The sequence below is a fragment of the Cardiocondyla obscurior genome, linkage group LG24 (assembly GCF_019399895.1).
Source record: "Cardiocondyla obscurior isolate alpha-2009 linkage group LG24, Cobs3.1, whole genome shotgun sequence".
Classification (NCBI taxonomy): Eukaryota; Metazoa; Arthropoda; class Insecta; order Hymenoptera; family Formicidae; genus Cardiocondyla; species Cardiocondyla obscurior.
Window position 1 is genome coordinate 2170886 of NC_091887.1, and position 21301 is coordinate 2192186.

The 21301-nt window shown below is 37.9% G+C and overlaps 1 protein-coding gene and 1 long non-coding RNA gene across 6 annotated transcripts; one reads left to right on the plus strand and one right to left on the minus strand.

Annotated features, from left to right (window-relative positions):
- The first annotated feature begins 160 nt into the window (after positions 1-160).
- Positions 161-17460, plus strand: LOC139111434 (uncharacterized). The gene is made up of 2 exons (XR_011547198.1): positions 161-246; positions 17263-17460. It is a non-coding gene; the product is annotated as an uncharacterized lncRNA (long non-coding RNA).
- On the minus strand, positions 597-20998 carry LOC139111422 (casein kinase I). Of its 5 annotated transcripts, none has more exons than XR_011547197.1 (9): positions 20202-20965; positions 19654-19764; positions 19102-19250; positions 18096-18292; positions 17802-18004; positions 17317-17578; positions 16726-16865; positions 9943-10116; positions 597-6327 (listed from the first exon to the last, which is right to left on the minus strand). XR_011547197.1 is itself a non-coding variant. In XM_070671683.1 (9 exons), exons 1-9 carry the CDS (start codon positions 20275-20277, stop codon positions 6017-6019), a joined length of 1305 nt encoding a protein of 434 aa, XP_070527784.1. In that variant the 5' UTR covers positions 20278-20968; the 3' UTR covers positions 597-6016. The 5 variants fall into 5 exon arrangements, 4 of the variants coding, with proteins under 4 accessions (XP_070527784.1, XP_070527785.1, XP_070527787.1 ...); XM_070671683.1 differs by having other exon boundaries at positions 597-6086; positions 10020-10116; positions 20202-20968; XM_070671684.1 differs by having other exon boundaries at positions 10020-10116; positions 20202-20966.
- Positions 20999-21301: the final 303 nt, after the last annotated feature.

Consider the following 21301-nt stretch of genomic DNA (forward strand, 5'->3'; position numbering starts at 1 on the left):
TCGATATGATAAATTACTACGCTTTCCTTTCTTCTTGTGCAACCCATCCAATTTTAACAGTTTTGTACACGTATATTTTTTAATGTTACAGGTCAACATCAGTGCTTCACGCGGTCCTCCCTACGTGACCTGGCAAGAGCGAGACACAACGAAAAGATAAATGCACACCGCGGTGCAACGAAGATGCATAAAAATTAACCCATTTACATCGAGCGCATCCAGAACATCTCACGCCGATCGCAAGAGGTAAGTAATAGCAAACGCAATACAGAATAAATTAAGTGCATTTCGTCATTAATCGGGATGAATAATTGAGAATTATCGAAAGCCGGTCCATTCAAAATTACGTATAATTCCGTCGAGTTAACACCTCGAGGAAGAATTTAAATATTTTAAATAATTACAGACAGATTTTTGAACAATACAGATTTTAAATAATACAGAAAGAGGGAAATCCCTAAGAATTCGCTTCGACTCTCGACCGAGCGGAGTCTTCTAGTCTTCCAGGGAAATAAAAATAAAAAAAAAAAAAAGAAAAAAAAAAATAGTAGGATTTTGCGGATGTATATGGGTCAACATTCTCATTATTCAACTAATGATTATATATATTCGTTTACTCGCCGGAACAAAGTACAAATCCAAAGTAATTGAGAAATCGGGCTATACACAGGATTTTTGTGTTGAACAGACATCTCTTCATTCTCTCATACATATTTTTTTTTCTTTCTTTCATTTATTCTCTCTCCTCCACTCTTTCTTTTTCACGCACTGATCACGCTTTTAACTATAAGTATGGTTGTCGCTTTTTTTTTTTTGTCATATAGTACACAAAGACAGTTTTATAGTATTTATTATTTGTTATCGTTTTCGGTGTTGCCGTCACACTTTATCAGACACTTTATTTAATTTCTTTTTTTTCTCTCTCTCTCTCTCCCATTTTATCACTCTCGCTTTTTTTTCTTCTTCTTCTTCTTTCGCTTTCTCTCAAAGCACACTTGCACGTATTATCATAATGTTCTTGTTTTAATAGATTATGATAGTAATAGTATATATACAAACCATTCGCCTCGGTTACACAGTTCGATTAGTACACTTAAAATACATCGATCGCGAATTTATCATCGACACCTGCCGTGGTCGTCCTGACATCCTATCGCCGAGGGAGGTCATTGGAGCCGTTATTGGTTTTCGAGAATGCTGAACGTTCTCTCACATTTGTTCGCACATTTGCTCCCCTAGGCCGGCCGAACAAGCGCGTAAACAATTTGCAACCACGATCCATAATCGTGCGACAGGAAAAAAAAAAAAAAAAATCCGCGCGTTCTCTCTTTCGCTTTTAATAATTACAAGTTTTCACTCGCGCGGCAGTTTGCTTTTTCGCGCCCCAAAACCACAGGTCCAATCGCAGAGAGAGAGAGAGATAAAATATTTACAAGAATTAAAATCAAATTCGAATTCCGCTTTTCTTATTATCGACTAAATTATTTTCCGGCTGTCTGCAAATCTCGATCAATTGTTGTAAAAGATACCTCGCGTTGGAGACGCGATCACAACGAGATTATGCGGTTCTAAGTTTCGAATTATAATTTCCGATGCTCTCTGGATTGGACCTAGCGGCTGTGCAAACCGTGCAGATTAATAAGAAAAGAAGTAAAAAGGGAGGAAAAAGAAAAGATAGCACGGAGAGGAACTTCCGCTGATCCTCTTTGTAAAGGGCGTCGATCTAAAGAGAATTTCCTGCACGATATTTCGCAAGGACGAAGCGACAGATCGAAATCATTACCGCGCGTATCTTTAATCAGTAAAAAATTATTTAAAAAAAATACACAGAAACTCCACGCCTTCGCGCTGGCAGTGTTTCTTTACTGTCTTCATATTAAAATCACGCCGGGAATCTTATTAATTTGTCGCGTGGTACTTTGACAATTATGCAAAATTATAACACATCGGTAATATAATAGTCGTCGTTAATAATAATTAGGGCTGAAATTTTCTGGCTTTTACCAGCGATCTCGCTTTTTCCATTTTTTCAACACACGCGTGACAATGTCATGATTAATAAACGCGTGGGTCATTGTGTGTTTAATGTAAAACAATTTCCGAGGGAGATTACAACGAGCGCGTGTAAAAAGCGTGAGTTACAGTCTTGTTTTGTAATTTTTCTAAATTATAATTAATTGAGAAAACGTTTTATTGTATTTTTTTTTTTAAACTCGTACCTCGTCAGTTACTTTAACTATTTTTTTTCGTCTAGTTTACGTATTATTACGAGATAAAAAAAAAAAAAATACTCCGTCGTCTCTCAATCTCTCCTGCGCGTCGAAGTGACTTTACTAAACTAATTACATTGCAAAAAAAAAATCTATTTAACTGGCTATTTCTTTTGATTTATTTATTATCACCGTTTAGCATTTTTCTTGTTCACTCCGTGCAATACAAAAAGATAGAAAAAAAAAGGAGTTTGGATGCTGAATTAATAATTCGTTCTCGTGTCGCTTCGTCCTTATCCCTCGCTCATCGAGAAAATTCGCGCCTTAACAACCCCCGGAGTAGATCGCTGTGTTCTAGGACTCGTTTATACGATATGCAACGTAATTACCAATTAGCAATAGCAGCGGCGGTACTTGTAGTGGTAATAGTCGTAGTCGTAGTAGTAATAGTAATAATACGATAGCAGTAATAGTAATAGTAGTACCCTAAAAAAAAAAAAATAAAAAAAAGAATAAAATAAAAATTAAAAGAGACAAAAAATACATAGAAAAACACGGTGTCGGTATAATATACATATGCGTTAATTTTTTTCGTTTTCTTTATCACGTTTTGGTCTCGTTTCTTCACGCGCGACGCGCCTCGCAGTGCCATCGTATCGCCGAATAAAATACACGTTAGGAAGAGAACCGAGGCGATGGAAAAGGGGTCGGGCGGTATGCGGGAGGGTACGAGGACGACGAGGGTGAATCCGTGAAGTTTCACAACGCGGATTTTATATTACATTTTGGGAGAATCTTGTCCGTCCGTCCGCATCCGCGGCTTTTATCAGTCTCCCCTCCGCGTGCTTAACTTCTGCTGCCGGGCAATCAGCGCGAGGCGAGTAGCAAAACGCGACAAAACACTTTGTAAGAGCGCGAAATGAGAATCGCTACCGTGTCGCGAGCCAACGCAGAATACAAAAGCCAAAAAAAAAAAAAAGACACCCCTAAGAATAAACCGCGCCTCGCTCCGGCACGATATTTTCTTTCTTCCTTTCTTTTCGCTCGAGCATTTCTCGCGTGCACAATTCGTTCGTCGCTTCGCATCGCCACCCGAAAAATTTTTCTCTCTCTCTCTCTTTCTCTCTTTTTTTTTTTTTTTCTTCATACGTACGTTCTCCACATGCAGGCACCATACGTCTGTTAAAAACTAAAGAGACACACACGCGCGCGCGCTAAGCATAATCCTTCATAACGCAACTTCGCTTTTGCTTTTACAATTCTCTACGTGCATTCCCGTTTACCTCCGAGAAGACGGTTGCCTCGGCTTTTCGGAAAGTAAAACGTCGAGGTCAGCGAGCGGAATCTCGAATTACGGCTAAAATGGATATCGTTCATCCGTTCCATACGTACGTTCGCCCTTTTTACATTCGTTCTCGCCTAAATATCGTTTACAAAAGGAAAGGGCGCGGCGGGTTTGTCACGGGGGCAAGGAGACAGTCGGTGTCGAACGAGCTTATATCACTCATGGCTCCGGCTCGATTTTCCGCACCTTCCGGCTACCCTTCGTCTTCCACGGAACGCGCGACAACGCTGACGCAATGATGCGATTTAATCCGGGCGCGATACACCATCCCGATGCTCTACCAATTTTGTACAGTACGCCCGATCGATGCCGCGATGAGACAGAAAACGCATCCTTGGAAGCTCGCAATCGTGTTTCCTCTCGTCGTCTTATCACCTAAACACAACCGAACGAATTATCCCTAATTAATGACGTACTCCCCGCCTCCTCCTCGCGCGCCCATTGTACTACATTCTGTATGATCGTTTAACTAGAGCTTTCTTTTTCTTTTTTTTAGCGGAATAATCACGATCTCAGTGTCCTGCGTCGTGTGTAAATCGATGCGAGATTGCTTCAGCGAGATCAAACACGAATCTACAACCCCTATCCCTCAAATTTCGATAAGTAACCCTCTCGGAAACTAAGACGTGCTTTTTAATGCCTTTCCCGTTTAAACGCGAATATATCTCAAGTCTCGTTAATCTTGAAATCAGCTCGACCGAGGCAAAGACACACCGAGATTCAGGACACCTGCTAGCTTTATACTTTGTTTTGCAGCAACTTTTTTTTCTTTCGTATTGTTTTTTTTTTTCTTTTTAAGAAAACTTTGTCGCGGCTGTTCGTTTAACTTTATTTTTTTTTCTCTTCCCCACGCAACGCTCCAATCCCTTTAAACGCCAACACGGAGCTACATCTCAGTTCGTTTGCATTCCTTTAAAAAGATTCTCTTCTTCTTTTCTTTTTTTTTCCCCCCTATTTTATTCTGTGCAAAAACTCGTGATACCTTTATACACATGACGGCTCTTCGATTCTGTATTCGGTTTATGTACATGTTTGCGATTTATACAAAAAACATATCCTACATTTATACAATGCCGCATTCGGCCCCGGCTAGGCCGTGGGGCACGCAACGGTGATAATAGCGCGGAATCACGCCAGCTTCTCGCGTAGGGGGAACGACGGCCCACCCTCCCCCTCCCCTCCCCGTGGAAAAGTCGGACGAGAACCTGATCGAGTCTCAATTTTTATTTAGTAGACAATTTACACGAATCATCGAGAATCGACTTGCGCAACATTAAACGAATTCAAAAGCCTTGCAGAAGTCGTAGGACACACGTGAATTTACAAGTACGAGAAAGAAGGAAGGAAAAAATAAAAAAAATGTATATCTATTATGTATATTGACGTATACGGAGTACTACGATTTTTTGATATATCGTCGCAGCCTTCCGTTAACGACGCGCCCAACGCGTATTCGTAATTATAATACCCGACAAAAGCCGCCGCCGCTTCTCGCGATAACGATCCATTTATCAAATTAGAATCGCCGCTAAACGTCAAACTTTCAACGAGCAACGTGTGCACGTGCGGAGCACCGGCCTGGGAGCTCGTGGCGCGCCACGTGTTTGGAAAAAAACTAGATTCGCCCCCCCGAAGCACGCTAATCTTGTTATCTATATTGCGAACAACTGCGAGAATCCATCATCGAAACCGCGTACTGTACATTTTACGATTCGCCCCGGGAGAGAAAACGAGAGGAGGGAAGCAATAGGATCTTATCAAATTTCTTTTCTTTTTCTTTTCTTTTTTTTTTTTTTAATGCAAACAAACGCGAGAGGATTTCGGCGACTTTACTCCATCCCCCTCTCGTTGTTGAGGGGACGCTTTTTAAATAAATTATCCTCGAAACGAGAATTTCCGAGTGCGAAGCCGAGCTGTAATAAAACTGGCTCACGGAAGGATCGCCGCGTCCTGAGAATCCCGCGAAATTCCAAGAGGGGTGGGTTTTCCTTTCTTTTTTTTCTTTCTTCCTTGAGAGACACGCGTTTCCTATTAATTCGCCGCGATGCAGGGCGCTTTCGTTCTTCGCGTACAGGTGGAACAGTGGCCGCGTCTTCTTTCTTCGCTCTTCCGCCTTCGTCTTCGCTTTATCTATTCGCGTGGAACATCCGTCGCCGTTTTTTTCTTTTTTTTCTTTTTCCTTTTGTGGCTTTTTTTTCTTTTTCTTTTACGATTGCCGCAACGAGGACACCATACGCCGGTCTTATCACTGACCGCCTTTCGCGACGCCGGAACGTTTTAGCAAAAGTCGGTTCACCGTTCGCCGGCCGTGGTTAATTCACCCTAGACGAATTTACTTTCGGCTTGCGGTGATAGGGGGTGGGAGAGCGCCTCGCGGATGGCGATAATCCGCGGGTCATCGCTCTCGATGAACGACGCTGCTGGTTGCTATAACGACGAGTTCGATATTACTGCTACTGATTCACTTGTTGTGTTGCACGCTTGCCCGTCTGACCATCAGGGTAGGTGGAACGATTACCGTCGCATTGGCGCTTCCAAAACAAAAGACACACAAAACAGCGACATTAGTGCGCCACCGTCCTCCTCACAAAAATGAGCTAAAGCTTCTCCTCTTTATCTCTCTCTTTGCGCTTTTTTTTTATGCTTTTTTTTTTCGTTTTTATTTTATTTTTTTTATATTTTTTTTTTTTTTTACTTTTTTTCATTTCCGGCGCTCCTTCTCTCGTTTGTTACATCTAGCCTCCCCAGTTTCGCTCTTACGGCTTCCATCGTCTACGATTTCAATTTATTAATGTGAGATCGGACATAATCAACTTGACGTTAGCGCGTGATAATGATGAAATGGATCAATTGAATAAAATTAATCACTTTGAGTGATAAAATGCAATGCGGTTTAATGAGAATGTAAATGTTAATAACTAGGTCCCTTAGATAAAAAAAAAGACAAAAAAAAAAAGAGAAAAGAAAACAAAAAAAAATGTTGTTCTTCCTCACCTCGAAAGACATGTCTTATCGTAATCGATTTCGATAATATTCACAGTCAACAAAAAAATGCAGCGCTAGCAAACCCTCTGGCGTTCCTCGGTTTTTTTGCTAAGTTAATGACAACACCGTCAAACTTCTCTTGTATTCGCGACAAGAATTTTAATCCTAACGAACGAAAAAAAAAAAAAGAAACGATATCGACAAGCTCGTGAGGAGGAATGAACTCGGAGAGAAGGCTCGCACGATGAAAGTTTTCTCCATGATCAGAGTTTTTCATGATCGGCGTCTTCTACCGTGGCACAGGAGAGAATTTCGTTCCCTCTTTGTCTATTTTTGTCATTTAGAATTAGCGCGATAGCTTTCGGTTACCTGAAAAAAGTCAACGAAAGAACATAAAGCGGAAATTTCTTGTACTTTGAAATACCGGATGGTTTTTGCGTGCCTATGCCTTAGTTAGATCACAAAACGAATTTACGGTTGATAACAAATTCAGAGCGTTTAAACGTGCATTTAAAGTTCGAAGGGATGCCCTCACACAGCTCGTGCTAAGCTAATATATGTATTATTAAATATATGCTTCTTAGGAGCCTATCTCATTTTTTGTCTTTTAGAAGAAAAAAAATGTAGAATATTTTATAATTACAATTTTGGAATCAAGCTTTTATTTGCTACGAAAAAATAGATAACCCTTCCGAAGCCTAAAGAAAAAGTTTATCATTCTTTAAAGGTAAAAAAAAAATTTTTTTAAAAATATTGAACTTAAGCAAGAAGCAAATATTGAATTCTTAACATGTTTTAAGATAAGCCATCGAGTTTGCTTGTTCTACTTGTTTGCCTAAAACGTAGAAAATCATAAGCTCGCGTGTCCAATATTTATCGTTAGTATATTACGTAAAATTACATTTCATAGCGACAGGCTTGTCTAAAAAGAAAAATATTTGCAGGTGTCTTTATACCAACGTAGTTCCCAAATCAAATAAGCTCGCTTAAGTTTCGCTAATTTGAAATATAAGATAGTATAGAGAAGGATATAGGGGCAATTTTTGTTTTTTTTTTTTGGACGAAAAATCAAGCTTACGTCTCGAGATACTCGAAAAGTGGATTAACTAGTTACCAAGCAGAGTTGTGTAATAGTTAGCTGGGTCGTCCGGCTATTCTCCAAGTCGTTACGCTCTTATTGCCACGACTTAGCTTTATGTCTATCTTGAAAGGCAAATGTGAAAGTCTCAGCACGGAAAACATGTACTGCGTGTCCTAGAATATACTTTGCTTCTCATTTCTTTATCAGCTTTACCAAAAATCGTTTAATTAAAAATTTTTTTCATACTAAACATATTTCTTTCTTTTTTTTTTTGATATGTAAAACGATCATTACGTTATTACTCGTTCAATAACATATCGGTACAACAAGATATCCTAAAGAAAATTGTTAAAAAATAGATTACATTTTTTTTTTAATTCTGCACATTAAAAATTACTACTAAAGTTATCCTTTCTTTTGTACAAGTGTGCTTGAGCATCCCAACGTTAAATATAATCAGACTCTAACCTGATGATCAAAGAACTTAATCGAACAGAAACTCATTGAAAAGTAATTTGCTTGTCAAAACTACATGCGATAGTCTCGAAATTATATAGCCGATCAGGCTAACGCAAGCTACAGGCAATTAAAAAAAAATATATATATATATTCCCCATTATAGAAATAATCTTACGTCGTGCACTTTTAAAATATTAGTTTGTTAATGATATACTCTAATATAATTTATTAAAAGTAACAATATAATAAATAATTATATTGTAAAAAGTGCAATCGACAGCAAGCAATAGTGACTTTCTGATTTTTCATTCGTTTCACTTGGAGAGAATAATTTTGATTAATATTCGTATTATTTTATTCAATAGCCATTCGCGTGTTACCAGATTTATACGAGGTGTCTCTATTACTATATCGACATATTATAATTATTTAAAAACTACAGTCTTCGCAGCGTACGTTGCGAAGGTACGATCCGTGAATAATTGTGTGCAAAATCACAATTACGAGCGACATAAAGTGTAAGGAGCGCGTTACTCGGTGCGTATTGCAGACCGAGTGCCTGTCTATTTTAGGAAAAAGCTCGCGGATTCCGTTAAGTGATACGTAACGCGGCTGCACGTGAAAGCAGAGCAACTGGTCCAGCGAGAGAGTGTATGCACATCTCATCGGTACACGATTTCGGTAAGAACTTCTTGAGTAGTCTTTATTCCTTTAAGTTACCGTTTTACTTTTTTTATTTTAAACGTTTTTACAATCTCTCAATTATTTGATCAATAAAATATACCATCAGTTTGTATATTTCCAATGAAATAAATGGAAAAATAATAATCCATACACTTTAGTTGCTCGTAATTTAAAGAATTGATATTATTTGATGCAAAAAAAAAAAAAGAGAACGGTGGTAATGTTGAAAGTTAATGAAGAGACATCTTGTATAGAAGGCACGCTCCAGGCGCTGATAGATCATGCTATCCTACCGAAAGTTTTATCCAAATGATCAAATATACCCTTGAATCCTCTTCCCTTATCTCCGTTTATCTTTAGTGGATATAATTAATGTACCATGCCACGGTATTGCGACACCACCTTCCTACCGAAATTAAAGCTCTCATTCAATTAACGCGTACTGATACATAAAACGATCTAGCATTCGCACAAGCATAGTAACACAAACTGCAATCTGCCTCACACACCAATGAACCGTGAAACTTTAATAGTTGTAAAAATATAGTGAAGTTGAAAAATAGAACTTACACCGTCATTAATATATTGCGATTTTTCATACCTAGTAACCACAGCTCCACTTAATACACATATATAAATAGAATGGAAAAATAGGCTTAGAATGCAACTTTCCCCCAAAAGTGCAACGTTCATGCAACCGAAAACATGAGTGTAACAAGCTCTAAACTTTCGCTGACGTAAAGAATTCTGTAGTGATTCCAAAATAAGTCGCTAGAAAATTAAAAAAATATCTAAAAATTAAGAAATAAATTAAATAAAAAAAAAAATTCTATAAAACATATTTAAGAAAATTAATATTCTTTTAAATATACAAAAGCCTTCTAATTATAGAAATATATATTTTTATAATTTTTAAAACTTGTAATTCCAACGTTACACATTTTTCAATCCTCTCAATAAAAAAAAAAAAAAAAAAAAATATGCTATTTCATCAAAGTTGCAAAATTCAGCGACCTATTTTAGTTTTGTTCCACATATAAATGATGAGGACAAAGAAAGACTTGCGTATTATATGTTCTGATATGCAAAACTTTCCCAGTTTCTACATTATACTAAATGTAAAAGTATGAAAGATGACTGACGTTTGCGAATGTGGTTAATGTTTGTGGCAAGCTTACGTATTCTTCGTTAACGGATTTCGGTAGAGCAAGTTATACTCAGTCGTTTAGTCGTTCTATATCGTGTAGCAACTCACTTGGATTTGGGCTGCATTTCTCCTGCAGCGGCTAGTAATGTATCCCTACGATGCAACCGCATGCTGACCCTTCGCTCTTGTCCACCTGCACCCGATGCTGAAAGAAAGCATCAGAAAAAAAACAATGCATGAAAAACGGCAATAGAAATTCAGCCAACAATCCATTGTTTAATGTTATATCATTATTCATTACTTTATATTAAATCCAGCTAACATTTTTCTATTATTAATAACAAAGGAATGTTAGCTACATTTAATATAAATAAAATTAAAATAAAACATATGTATTTTTTTTTCTTTTTTTTTTTTTTCGCATCAACTCGCTGCCACCCTACCCGTTTCAAACTTCTTTTCAAGACTTTTCTAAATACTTTAATTTTATATAAACTGCATATATATAAATGTTGCATATATATATATATACACACGTAAAAGCTTTCCACCGTCTTTCGACACACACAGCACGTTTCAAACACAAATCCAAAAGCAATCATAGGGGAATAGCGATATTTCTGTAAAACAATTCCTCAACAAGTTCCAATTCCAAAACCTCGGCTCTTTAAATTCGTCGGTAACGACATTTCGGTCAGTACATTCAATCGTGCAAACAACTGATCGGCAAAGAGAAAATACAGGAAGTAAGAAGAAGAAAACAGTCGTAGACAGAGAAGAACACTCGTTACATTGCAAAGCACACGTTTTTTTTTTCTTTTTTTTGTCACAGTATTGTATTGTATATATTATACCCACCATGTGTCAATCTGCAATTTAAAATTACTTCCGAAAGGTGATATAATTTTTTGCTTAATAACCAATGACCTAAACGAGTATACTTCTTTATCCTTAAAGTAGTGTTTCCGCATTACGAAACTAGTAGTTTTGCGTTGAATATATCTCGTCATTTAAATCTGCGAAATTTCTGCATACGTATATTAAATAATGAATCCAATGCGAGCACTAACAGTGATGTGAAAAAAAAAAAAAATTAAGCACCGTAAAATGATAACTCTAATTTTCTCTACATAAATTTAAGCAAGCTGACGTAATCTAACATAATTAATAAACTCGTTGTTAGGTAACTTTGCGTAACATTGGCTATTATTTAAAACATATGTTCGTTTGTAACTTTTAACTGTTCTAAAATGTTCTCCGTTACTCCGTTCGAGCAGGGATACGTTGCTTTAAATTTTGCTGAATTTTATCGTCACTTTTCGACTATTATTGTTAAAGTGAAACAAGTCTCGAGAATCAAATGTTAATTTGAATCGTGCGTACAGGATATATTCGTCGGGTTGATGCGTCGTATTAATTCTTACGAAAGTGCCATACGATTAAAAATTATTCGACATCAACCAGGCGACGCGGGATACAATGGATAATCTTTCACTCTTGGCAATTGAAATGGAAAAATTGTTCATTATGATAACAACAATAACAATAATATTAATTATAAACCGAGGAAAAAATAACCGAACAAATCTGAGCAATATTTAGGAAAATTAATCAAAATGAAATCGAACGCTCTTTCGTGAAGATAGATGATGCGACAAATTGAAAAAAATATTAATTTATTATTTTTTCTTTTCCTTCTCTTTTTTATTCACCGTATCTCGATAATCGAGATTATTGATCTCCGAGTTATTTGTGCTTGGGTTTTTCCATTCAAACCAAGTGAGAAACAATTTTGACAAGGATAATCAATAATGTCGTGTGGTGAAATAAATAAAAAGAGACCAGTCCCAGACTGGGAGAACATTTATTTGCTACTTTTTTTTCATTATCATTATCATCATCATCATCATCACCATCATCACCACCACCACCACCATCATCATCATCACTATTATCAATAAAAATAGCCTGATTACAGATAGATATACGATATGAAAAAAAAAAAAAAAAAACATGTTAGGCGAGTGAAGAACAAACAGAGAGTGGACGGTAAAGACGACGTCCGATGGTGATCTAGTGCTTAGGAAGAAGTTGGCAGTATCGTTTGCGAGGCATTAACAAATCATTCGATCGTTACGTTTTAATGAGAACCAAAAAAGCTTTTTCTCAATAATTACAAAGATCATAGATAAGTAGCAAAACTAGACTTTATCATCCCTATCTAAGCTTTGGTGACCTTTTCACGTCTCTAGACGCTCCCTTGCGACATACATTATAAGTGGGGCATTTCAACAAGAAGTCGGATTACTGAATGGCGAAGGCTCATCGATTCGATTCGTCAACCGTCGGACTACTTCTTCCATTTCACCAGAACCGTTATCGTTAAACGTATCATAGGCTAATACGTACGCTTAATTAATTATTGAGTAAACACGTTTAACATCGAAGCTTCACAAATCGTTGCGAGATACAATTCATTAAATGATGAAAAAAGTGTCAATGTCGCTAAAAGTAAAGGAACACAATATCGTTTTTCTTTTTTCATTTTAAGTGCTAATTGTTGTGATTAACAACACGTTCAATTATAATTAATAACACGTCCAATCATAATTAACAACACGACCGAAAACATGTAGGCGTGATACTTGCCGTTAACAATTTCGAACGCAGCACGTTTTATACTTATTCTTCTAACGAATTATGAAAAAAATATTTAAAAAAAATATTTAACGCTTCACGCTTGAAATTTTAATGATCGATAGCAACAAATCGCAAAGATTTTGGATACATTTTGAATACAATAAAAAATCAGTCGTGAGACTCTAATTCAATATAAAATTAATCAACAGTCTTTAGATCATTTTTCAATGCTTGTATAGTGAGGCATATGTATAAGTATAAAACAATATATATATGTTTGTTTTTTTCTTTTTTTTTCAATATGTATATGTATATTGAAAAAATAGAAGTCGCTTATGTCACTGATTTCTATTTTTAGTGTAATATACAAAATGACCATTAAGAAAGTTTAGTTGATAAACATTTGGTTTTTATCGTTGTAGGTTTATCAAAAAAAAAAAAAAAAAAATATAGAACCAAGAAAAATATATAGGATTAATCGACAAAAAAAAAGTTAGCTGTTAATCTCTATCTTTTAATCTTACAAATATATCAAGAGAAGGAAATCTAATCAAAGAAAGGAACTGTAACAGATGTTAGTCAATCTTTTATCATACAGCATCGTAGATTACGTGACAAGATACCACAATTTATGTATAGGGGATCGCGGTTGTACAGTATATTTCAGTTAGAACTCATGTTCTTCTACATAAAAAAAAAAATAAAATAAAAGCAACTAATATTTTATATATAACATTTACTTTCCCACTTACGTATAGAATGGCATTTAAAGATTAAAAGTAAAAAAAAAAAATAATAAAAAATCATTAAAAGAGGAAAGAAAAGTTTAGAGAGCGAGTTAAATATTGTGTTGTAAAAATATAGCATTATCTACGACACTGTGGACGTCGAACAAGTATTATCAGTCTATTTTTCGGTCAGTCTAAATAATCAAAAGATCATCCGAGCGTAAGAATAAATAAGTTACGAAAAATTAAAGCCATGTATCCCTAATTAACACCATTTTTTTATAAACTGCATTATGCGCGGTTTCACTTTGCTACCATTTCCAAACCGAATCATTTTCGTCGATTCAGTGAACGATGGTTCAAGAATACATGATCTAAGGAATAAGATACGAAGAAACGTTGCACGATAAATTTGCTAACGTGTTCATAAAAAAAAAGAAGAAAAAAAGAAAAAAAAATTAAATTTGTACGCACGTAAAACGAATATATGTATAGCAAAAAAAAAATTAACTACAGAGAACACTACACTGTGTATATAATTATTATAAATGTTAAAAAAAATTTTTTTATAAAATAATTTAAATATTTCCGTAAAAGTCTGATTTAAGTTTTTTTTTTTTTTTTAATTCTTTTTTATTACTCCTTAGTTTTATCATATTTTTGTTGCGATTGCATATGATTGTCCAAAAACAAAAGATGTATATTTATGTACAGTCATATCTCGCTTAACGTTATAATATACGCGGTCCGCAAAAATTATTTAAGTGAATATAAAAAAGGAAAAAAAAAAAATTATATTTCCAGATGCGTACATTTAAAACTTAAAACCTTTAAAATTCTACTCTCACGTACGTACTAATCGACCAACTAATTATTATAAGTATAAAAAAAATTAAATAAAATAAAATAAAAACGCGTTAGTGAAACGACGTTTTGCGAACAACGTAAAGCGAAGTATGACCATACTGTAATTACTGTAATTTGGCATGCGGATGTTTATCAAACACCGTTATCATAAAGAGTAAAGCCTAAACAATAAAGACGAAATAAAATCAATTTTGTCACTATATCATACGCGGCAAGAGTACGCGCATTATGTGTATAAATATATGTATATAAAATCTTGCGGCGCGCTTCTCATAAAGCGCATCGATCCTGTGTGCGAGACCGCAAGAATGTAAAATTATCGAGTCTAATATATGCTTACACGTACGCCATATGTGCATGATAAAAGAATAATTTGCGCTTGAAATATTTCGTATCGCCCGTTACAATCCGGTCTAATTGGTTTCACTCTTATTTGGAATTTAAGGCAATCTCGTTTGTTGAAAGTGACCAAGATTTCAATGCAATTACTTGCCTCAATAAATGTAGACAGCGTAGAAAATAAAGTATATCCGTTATAAATATTATATAATATCGTATAAAAAAATGTGTATATATGTACGTTACGCAAAATATTAATATAAAAATTACTTTTTTTTTCTTTTTCTTTTTTGTTTGTTTTTTTTTTCTTTTTTTTTTCGTAGAAAATATTTTATTTCTAGAGTGACTATCGAAATCTTGGCACAGTTTTATGTACGAGAATGTATAAGAATATCGCTCGGTACGTGATGTCAGAGGCTGCGCTTTCTTTTTTTTCTTTCAGAGAGATCCCGTAAGATTTATTAATTTTCAAATACAAATGCAAACGAAAATATCGAGAAGAATACCCTTGAGGATGTCCAAGTTACCCTGCGGTTTACCATGACCCAGAGAATCGCTGGAATTTGTACCGTGACTCAACGCGTCCAGATCGTCTCTGGTCACCCATTCTATGTAACGTTCACGTTTCTCCGCGTCGACGGTGTTCTCCAGAGATTGTAAACCGTCCGCACAACCAATGTGTTGCAGATTTTGTAAGTACAATCTGCCAAGCTGGCTAATGGAGTATCCGATCTCTAAGCTATCTTTGTTACCGCTCACGGTTTCCTGTGTGGCGATACTCGCCACGGGATCTAGAAGTCTTGATTGCAACAGTTCGGCAGTATTGGCGAGACTATCGGATCGCACCGACGACGGTTTGCTTCTGCCAAGATTATTCCGTTCTATGTACCTCTCCGCGACGTTCGCGTTTAAAAGATTATTCGAGTCCGCCGTCACACGAAACGTACTACCCTCGAGCTGAGTGTCTTTAGGGCAATCGGATTTTTGTACAGCGGCGGTGTCTACCTCGTCGAAAGAACCGAGATTGGACCGGACGGGAGCACGATCGGCTAGCGCGTTTGGTTTTAAAAAGTCAATATCCTTTTGGTGCCTCCATAAAAAATACTCGCACTTCTCCTGATCGGTCTGAGGGTACTGGCTGTTGATCGGGCGCTCCTCCCGTTTCAAGAGATCCTGACGTTTCTCGCGCTCCCTGGGTAAAAAATGCAGACTTCTACCGATACGTTGGAAAAAACTCGGGCGTTTACGCGGCTTGCTCGCTCCCATTAAATTGAGGGATTTCTTCGCCGACTTTTGCGGCGAATCGAGACTCCTGTGCTTATCGTGGAAGAAGGGCTTCGAACGGTTCTCCGGCAAAAGATCTAAGCTCTTACACTCCGCCGTAGGTAAGTCGATGCTTCTCTCGAGCGACTCTAAGCTTCTATGCGTCTTCTCCTTATTCCGGAAAGAGAAACTTCTACATTTATAAGTGGAAGCCTCCTGCAACAATTCGCTACTGTTTTTCTTAAAAATCTCACCCTCTTTCTCGAGAAACTCGATATTCCCCGAGTCGCGTCGCGTTTCGTAAGACGCAGTGAGACGTCGCGTATCACCCATCATCGAATACTCGAGCTTTTTGTAACCGTCGTACCCGTCGTATTCGTCGCAGTCGTAATCGTCACAGTCTTCTTCTTTATCCAGGCCACCAAAGCAATTTATCGAGCCGCCCGAAGTTACCGCAGCGTCGTCTTTGCCATCCGTAATCTGCTGCGCGCAATCAGAGCTACCTATCCCTAAATTCTCAAACATCACGACCTCGCGATCTACGTTTTTCTCAGTTTTATGCCCATGAAAAAAATAACTCTGTTTATCGAGCTGACGTGACGCCGTGTTAGGACTCCTCTCGCGCGACCTATTCATCATCGGCTGATAATATTCGCGCGACGTAGTCGCGGGGTTTAAATCAGCGAAACGATTGGGACCTAATTCGTGGCCGTGTCCTAAATTGAGACCAGTCAAGTCTAGAGAAGCTGCCACGTCTGGCGGTGGTGGCGGTGCCGCTCTACTACCCGGTGTCGTCGACTTGAATGTACTGAACTGACATGTATTCGTCACGCGCGTCGCGGTGACGGCAGCAGCAACGGTTTCATTGCAGCGAGGATGATGCGAGCGTCCGACTGTCACGTGGCGTTGCGTTTTTCGTTCGCCAATTGCAAAATTCTGTTGGCTTGCGCAGAATTGTTGGTAGAATTGTATTTTACCTTGAAGATCACTCTTGTCCTGATTGTCCTGGTCGCCACGAGCCTCTATCTCGCGTTTATGCCGGATCGCTCGCAGACTAGGATTCGGTCCAAGCGTCGGGCCTACCGTCGCGTTCGGCAAACATTGCCGCGTATAAGGTCTGAAATGAGAAAGAAAGAAAATTAAAATTAAATTTTATTACAATAAATTAATAAGAGTGATAACTCCGAAAATTACGAGACAACTTTGTTTAATTTTTATAAGACTACAATTTTTTTTTCTTTTTTTTTTAATTATTTTAAATTATTTCTAAAGACTTAATATATTAAATAAAAATTTAATTTTTTAATTTAAATACTAACAAAAAGAATTTTAGCATAGTAAACTTGTATTAGTGTTGCTCGAAATGGCCGTTTCTCGATTCATTGCCCCAGACGCCAAAAATAGAATACGCTTGAGAGGAATGAAATGACTATGCTATTTATAAACATGAAAAGACAGTATACTATAAAGGTGCTATCACTAATGGGTCGTTAATTTAATGACTAAATTTTCAGAAAAACGGGCGTCCTTTACGATAAAGAAAAAAGAAAAGAAAACTAGTGACTAACCTCGATCGATGTTCTTGATCATTGTTGGTCCCGGAAGGCAGCGCCGCATTAGGTGGTTGTGAGTGCATGGGAGCTTGCTGCGCGGAGGGTAATGTCGGCTGTCTCGCATTACCAAACTTTAACATATTCCAGTCAAAAACATAATCGTAAGTGAAGCCCTGTCCATGGAACAACGTCCGGAAGAGTTGTCGGAGATGCGAATAGTCCGGCCTCTCCTCAAAGCGTAAGTCTCGACAATACCTTAAATACGACGCGAACTCCACTGAAATTAATAAAGATTTCGTTAATCTTTACTGAAAAATCGAGAAAAGTAATAACAATTTTATAATATATTTATAAGTTTAGTTACATCACATACATTGCAACAATTCTACGGTTAATTTAGAGCAATTTAAAATATTAATTTTTAAATTAAAAAAAAAAAAAACTTTTATATGTAAAATTTTAAAAAATTAAATATACTTGTGTTATTTCCAAAAACTTACTGGGATAACCCTTGCAAAGTTCTTCTACAGGAGTGGACATTTTCTTCTCGGAAATGCGCTCGTACTTTTGTCTCTTGGTTGCCGCTTTTAATCCCTGCCAAGGTAAACTACCCCTATTAAAGTACATGAGGACATAACCCAAAGATTCAAGATCGTCTCGACGCGACTGCTCGATTCCTAGGTGTGTATTTATGCTTGCATATCTGTAATAAAATAATTAATGAATTAGGTTAAATACTATCATACAATAATGGATGTAAATAATATCTCAAAACTAATATCGATATAGCCAACCTGGCAGTTCCCGTCAAATTCTTGTTTTCTCGATAAGGTATGTGTTTGTGTGTGCGACCGTCGCGATATTTTTTAGCCAAGCCGAAATCTATAATGTAGACGAGGTTTCCCTTCTTACCCAGACCCATCAAAAAGTTGTCTGGCTTAATATCACGATGAATGAAGTTGCGACTGTGAATGTAATCTGTTCTACTTATCTGCAGAATAGAGAAGTTAAAGCACTGTTATTATAACTGTACACTGTGTTTCATGAGCATGCTTCATGCCTCAAAGATTATATGCAGAGATATAAATAAATTGTTTATTCAATATTTTACTTCTTATTGTACGTGCTGTACAATAATTGCTAAATTATTAGCATTATCTCTTTTGTAAGCCACTTTTTGTAAGCTTGCAAGAGAGAGAGTGCAAACTTTGTAAAGTAAAAGCTCGTAAAAAAAAAGAAAGTGTTCTGCAAACTCATGTCCGTGCTTCTTATACGTTTTCAGTAAAATTTTGATAGCATTTAAAGAATACATAATAGAATTATTTGTTCTTATATAACAATTAATCTTAAAAAAAAATAATTATTTATTCAGAATATAAATAATTTAAGGCAAGAATGGTATGCAATGACATAATGTCTTGCAAGTATAATAAATATCTGAATATAATAACAATATGAACTTTGAACACGTAGCATTTGGTGAAAATACATTAAACCCCTTTACATATGCACATTGAACAAGAGCTATATAAGAAACAAAAGTTATCTGTTTAGCCTTTTATCTCAGAGTGCACCCATGTATTCAATGTAAATAGAATCCGACATTACATTGCACAATAGGGAAATAATTACATAAAGAAAATTCAATAAAAAAATTAACGTTACATTAATTTTTATTACTCTGTTAATTTATATTATAACAAAAAAAAAAGGTAAAATCTTTGAAAATATAATCAATGACTTATTATTTATGCATAAAACTAAGGCAAAAGTAATTTTATAACAAGAATATTTACTTACCAATTGATCAGCAAGGAGCAGGACTGTTTTAAGAGAAAAACGTCTTGAACAAAAATTAAATAAGTCTTCCAGTGATGGTCCAAGTAATTCCATCACCATTACATTGTAGTCACCTTCCGAGCCACACCATTTTATAGTTGGTATTCCAACTAGAATATTAAAAATAAAATTATACTAGGTTGATACGTAACGCGCATGCAAAACTTATAAAATTTAATTACATATTTAAAATTAGGGTAAAGGATAATTTTTAACAGTTTAAAGAAGTGCTGTGAATTTTCGTCAACTAATCAACCAATAATTAATTGTTAAAACGATTAAGCACTAATTTTTTTTTACTGAAACTGTCACTAAATTGTTAAATTTGTTTATTCTAATACACCAATGTTAAAAGACGAATAGATACCGATAGATACACGGCCACGTGTCGCGTTGGTGTAAAAGAAAAGATATTGGATCAGCTGTCGAACAAACTGAGAACTCTCGGACGCGGTCTCCCAGTACAGAATTAAACATTCAATTAATACGCACAGAAATATTGATCCTACTTACCGCCTCCTTGCATCATCTTGTAAAACTTGGACTCTATGTGCAGCTGCGGATGCCGCGTTTTTATGCATTCTAACTTGATAGCGACCTCCTCGCCGGTGGAGATATTGGTACCTGTAAATAAAGGAGCTAAAATTCAGCGGGCACGTTTACGCGCGCACATTCATACGAGGAGAAAAGACAAAGGAGAGACGTGCGGGAGGCACGGGAGAGACGGGAATAACGGAATAAGCGGAGAAAAGAGAGGAAAGTGGGAATAATGTGCGAGTTGGCGCGCGGGTTTCACGCTCTCCTGCGCGGAATACACGAAATCCACTGTGTGTACGGAGACTGGGGGGAGGCGGGAGAGGGAAGAGAGGAGGGGCAGGAGAAGGGGGAAGAAAAGGGTGAAGAGATAGAGACGGAGGGAGGAGAGAGAGGGGGGAGAGGGAGAGGGGGAGGGAGAGAGAGGGCGGACGATGCATCGAGGTGGCGAGCTCCGACGAAGGAAAACCTCGCGCGGGCGTGCAGTCGACGAAGCGGGGAAAGGGAGGAGTGCGAGGTAGGCTTACCTAGGTAAATGTCGCCGAAGGAGCCGCTCCCGATTTTCCGTCCTAGCCGGTACTTGTTACCAACGCGTAGCTCCATCGTACACGCAGGCCCGCGCGGCGCAACCCCGATGGAAGTATCACGATCGCGGTTACGGTCACGGTGGCGGCGAGGCGACTAACGTGCGCACACCGACAACCAGCGTAGGGCAGGTAGGAGAGCGCGGTGCAGCAGCAGTAACAACAGCAGCTGACTCGGCGATGTGAGCGACGGAGTGACGCGAAGTTGCTCGCTCTCGCACGACGACGGGGGCGGCGCGTGCTGGACCGTGGCGTGCTCGGGCTCGCTCGCTCTGCTCGCTCACACGGTTACTGGCTCGACGGCGGCGATACCTCCATGCTCGTCGCACTAGAACCCGGACTGATCGATCTCGTACCTACGGACATCTCTTCCGTGGGGACTTCTAACAGCCGCGGCGAACGGAATAGCGCACCTCGTTGCGATGGCGGTCGCGCTGATGGCGGCGGCGCTACTTGCGCTGCGCTCGCGCTTGTCCGTCGCTTTCGCTAATTCGCTGTTGTGCTGACGGTGCTGCTGCCAGGCGAGACGAATAGGCAGGAATCACGACGGGAATGACGAATGATGGCCGAGAGGGAAAGGCAATGCTTGTAGAGGCTACCTTCTTCACCCGTTCTAAGCGACCGTACGATCCTACCGAGGTGCGGCGAATTATTTCGCGATCAGGAGTTTTCGTCGTCAACGGCGTCGGCGGCGGTGCAGAGTTCAATCTCGGATGTAACGTCGATCCGATTCATCCGATGGCACGAGCGCGTGTGGCAACCAATAGAAACGCGCGTCGGCTATAAAGCATCTGATCTTTTGCGTGCGAGCGGACTGGTAACGAACTAACGAGATACCGTTACCGATCGATGGCGCCACCAATTGACAGCGTCCCTTGCCTCGGCTACTAAAAATATAAAAGAGCTCCAGGTAAATCAGGCTCTCCTGAATTTTTTTTAAAATTAAATCTAATTTTTTTAAAATTATCATTAAATTAATAGAAGCTCGGTCGAACGTACGATATATCCTTTTTCTTCGAAAAGCGCGCACGACGTCGAAATGT

Bases quoted from the DNA above. Each gene is read 5' to 3' on its own strand.
- LOC139111422 (XM_070671682.1), bottom strand. From the start codon at position 20,277: ATGGAGCTACGCGTTGGTAACAAGTACCGGCTAGGACGGAAAATCGGG. The intron at 19,251-19,653 runs GTAAGTAGGATC...TTAATATTCTAG, and splicing joins CAAGATGATGCAAGGAGGCG to TTGGAATACCAACTATAAAA. The intron at 18,005-18,095 runs GTTGGCTATATC...ATTTTATTACAG, and splicing joins AATTTGACGGGAACTGCCAG to ATATGCAAGCATAAATACAC.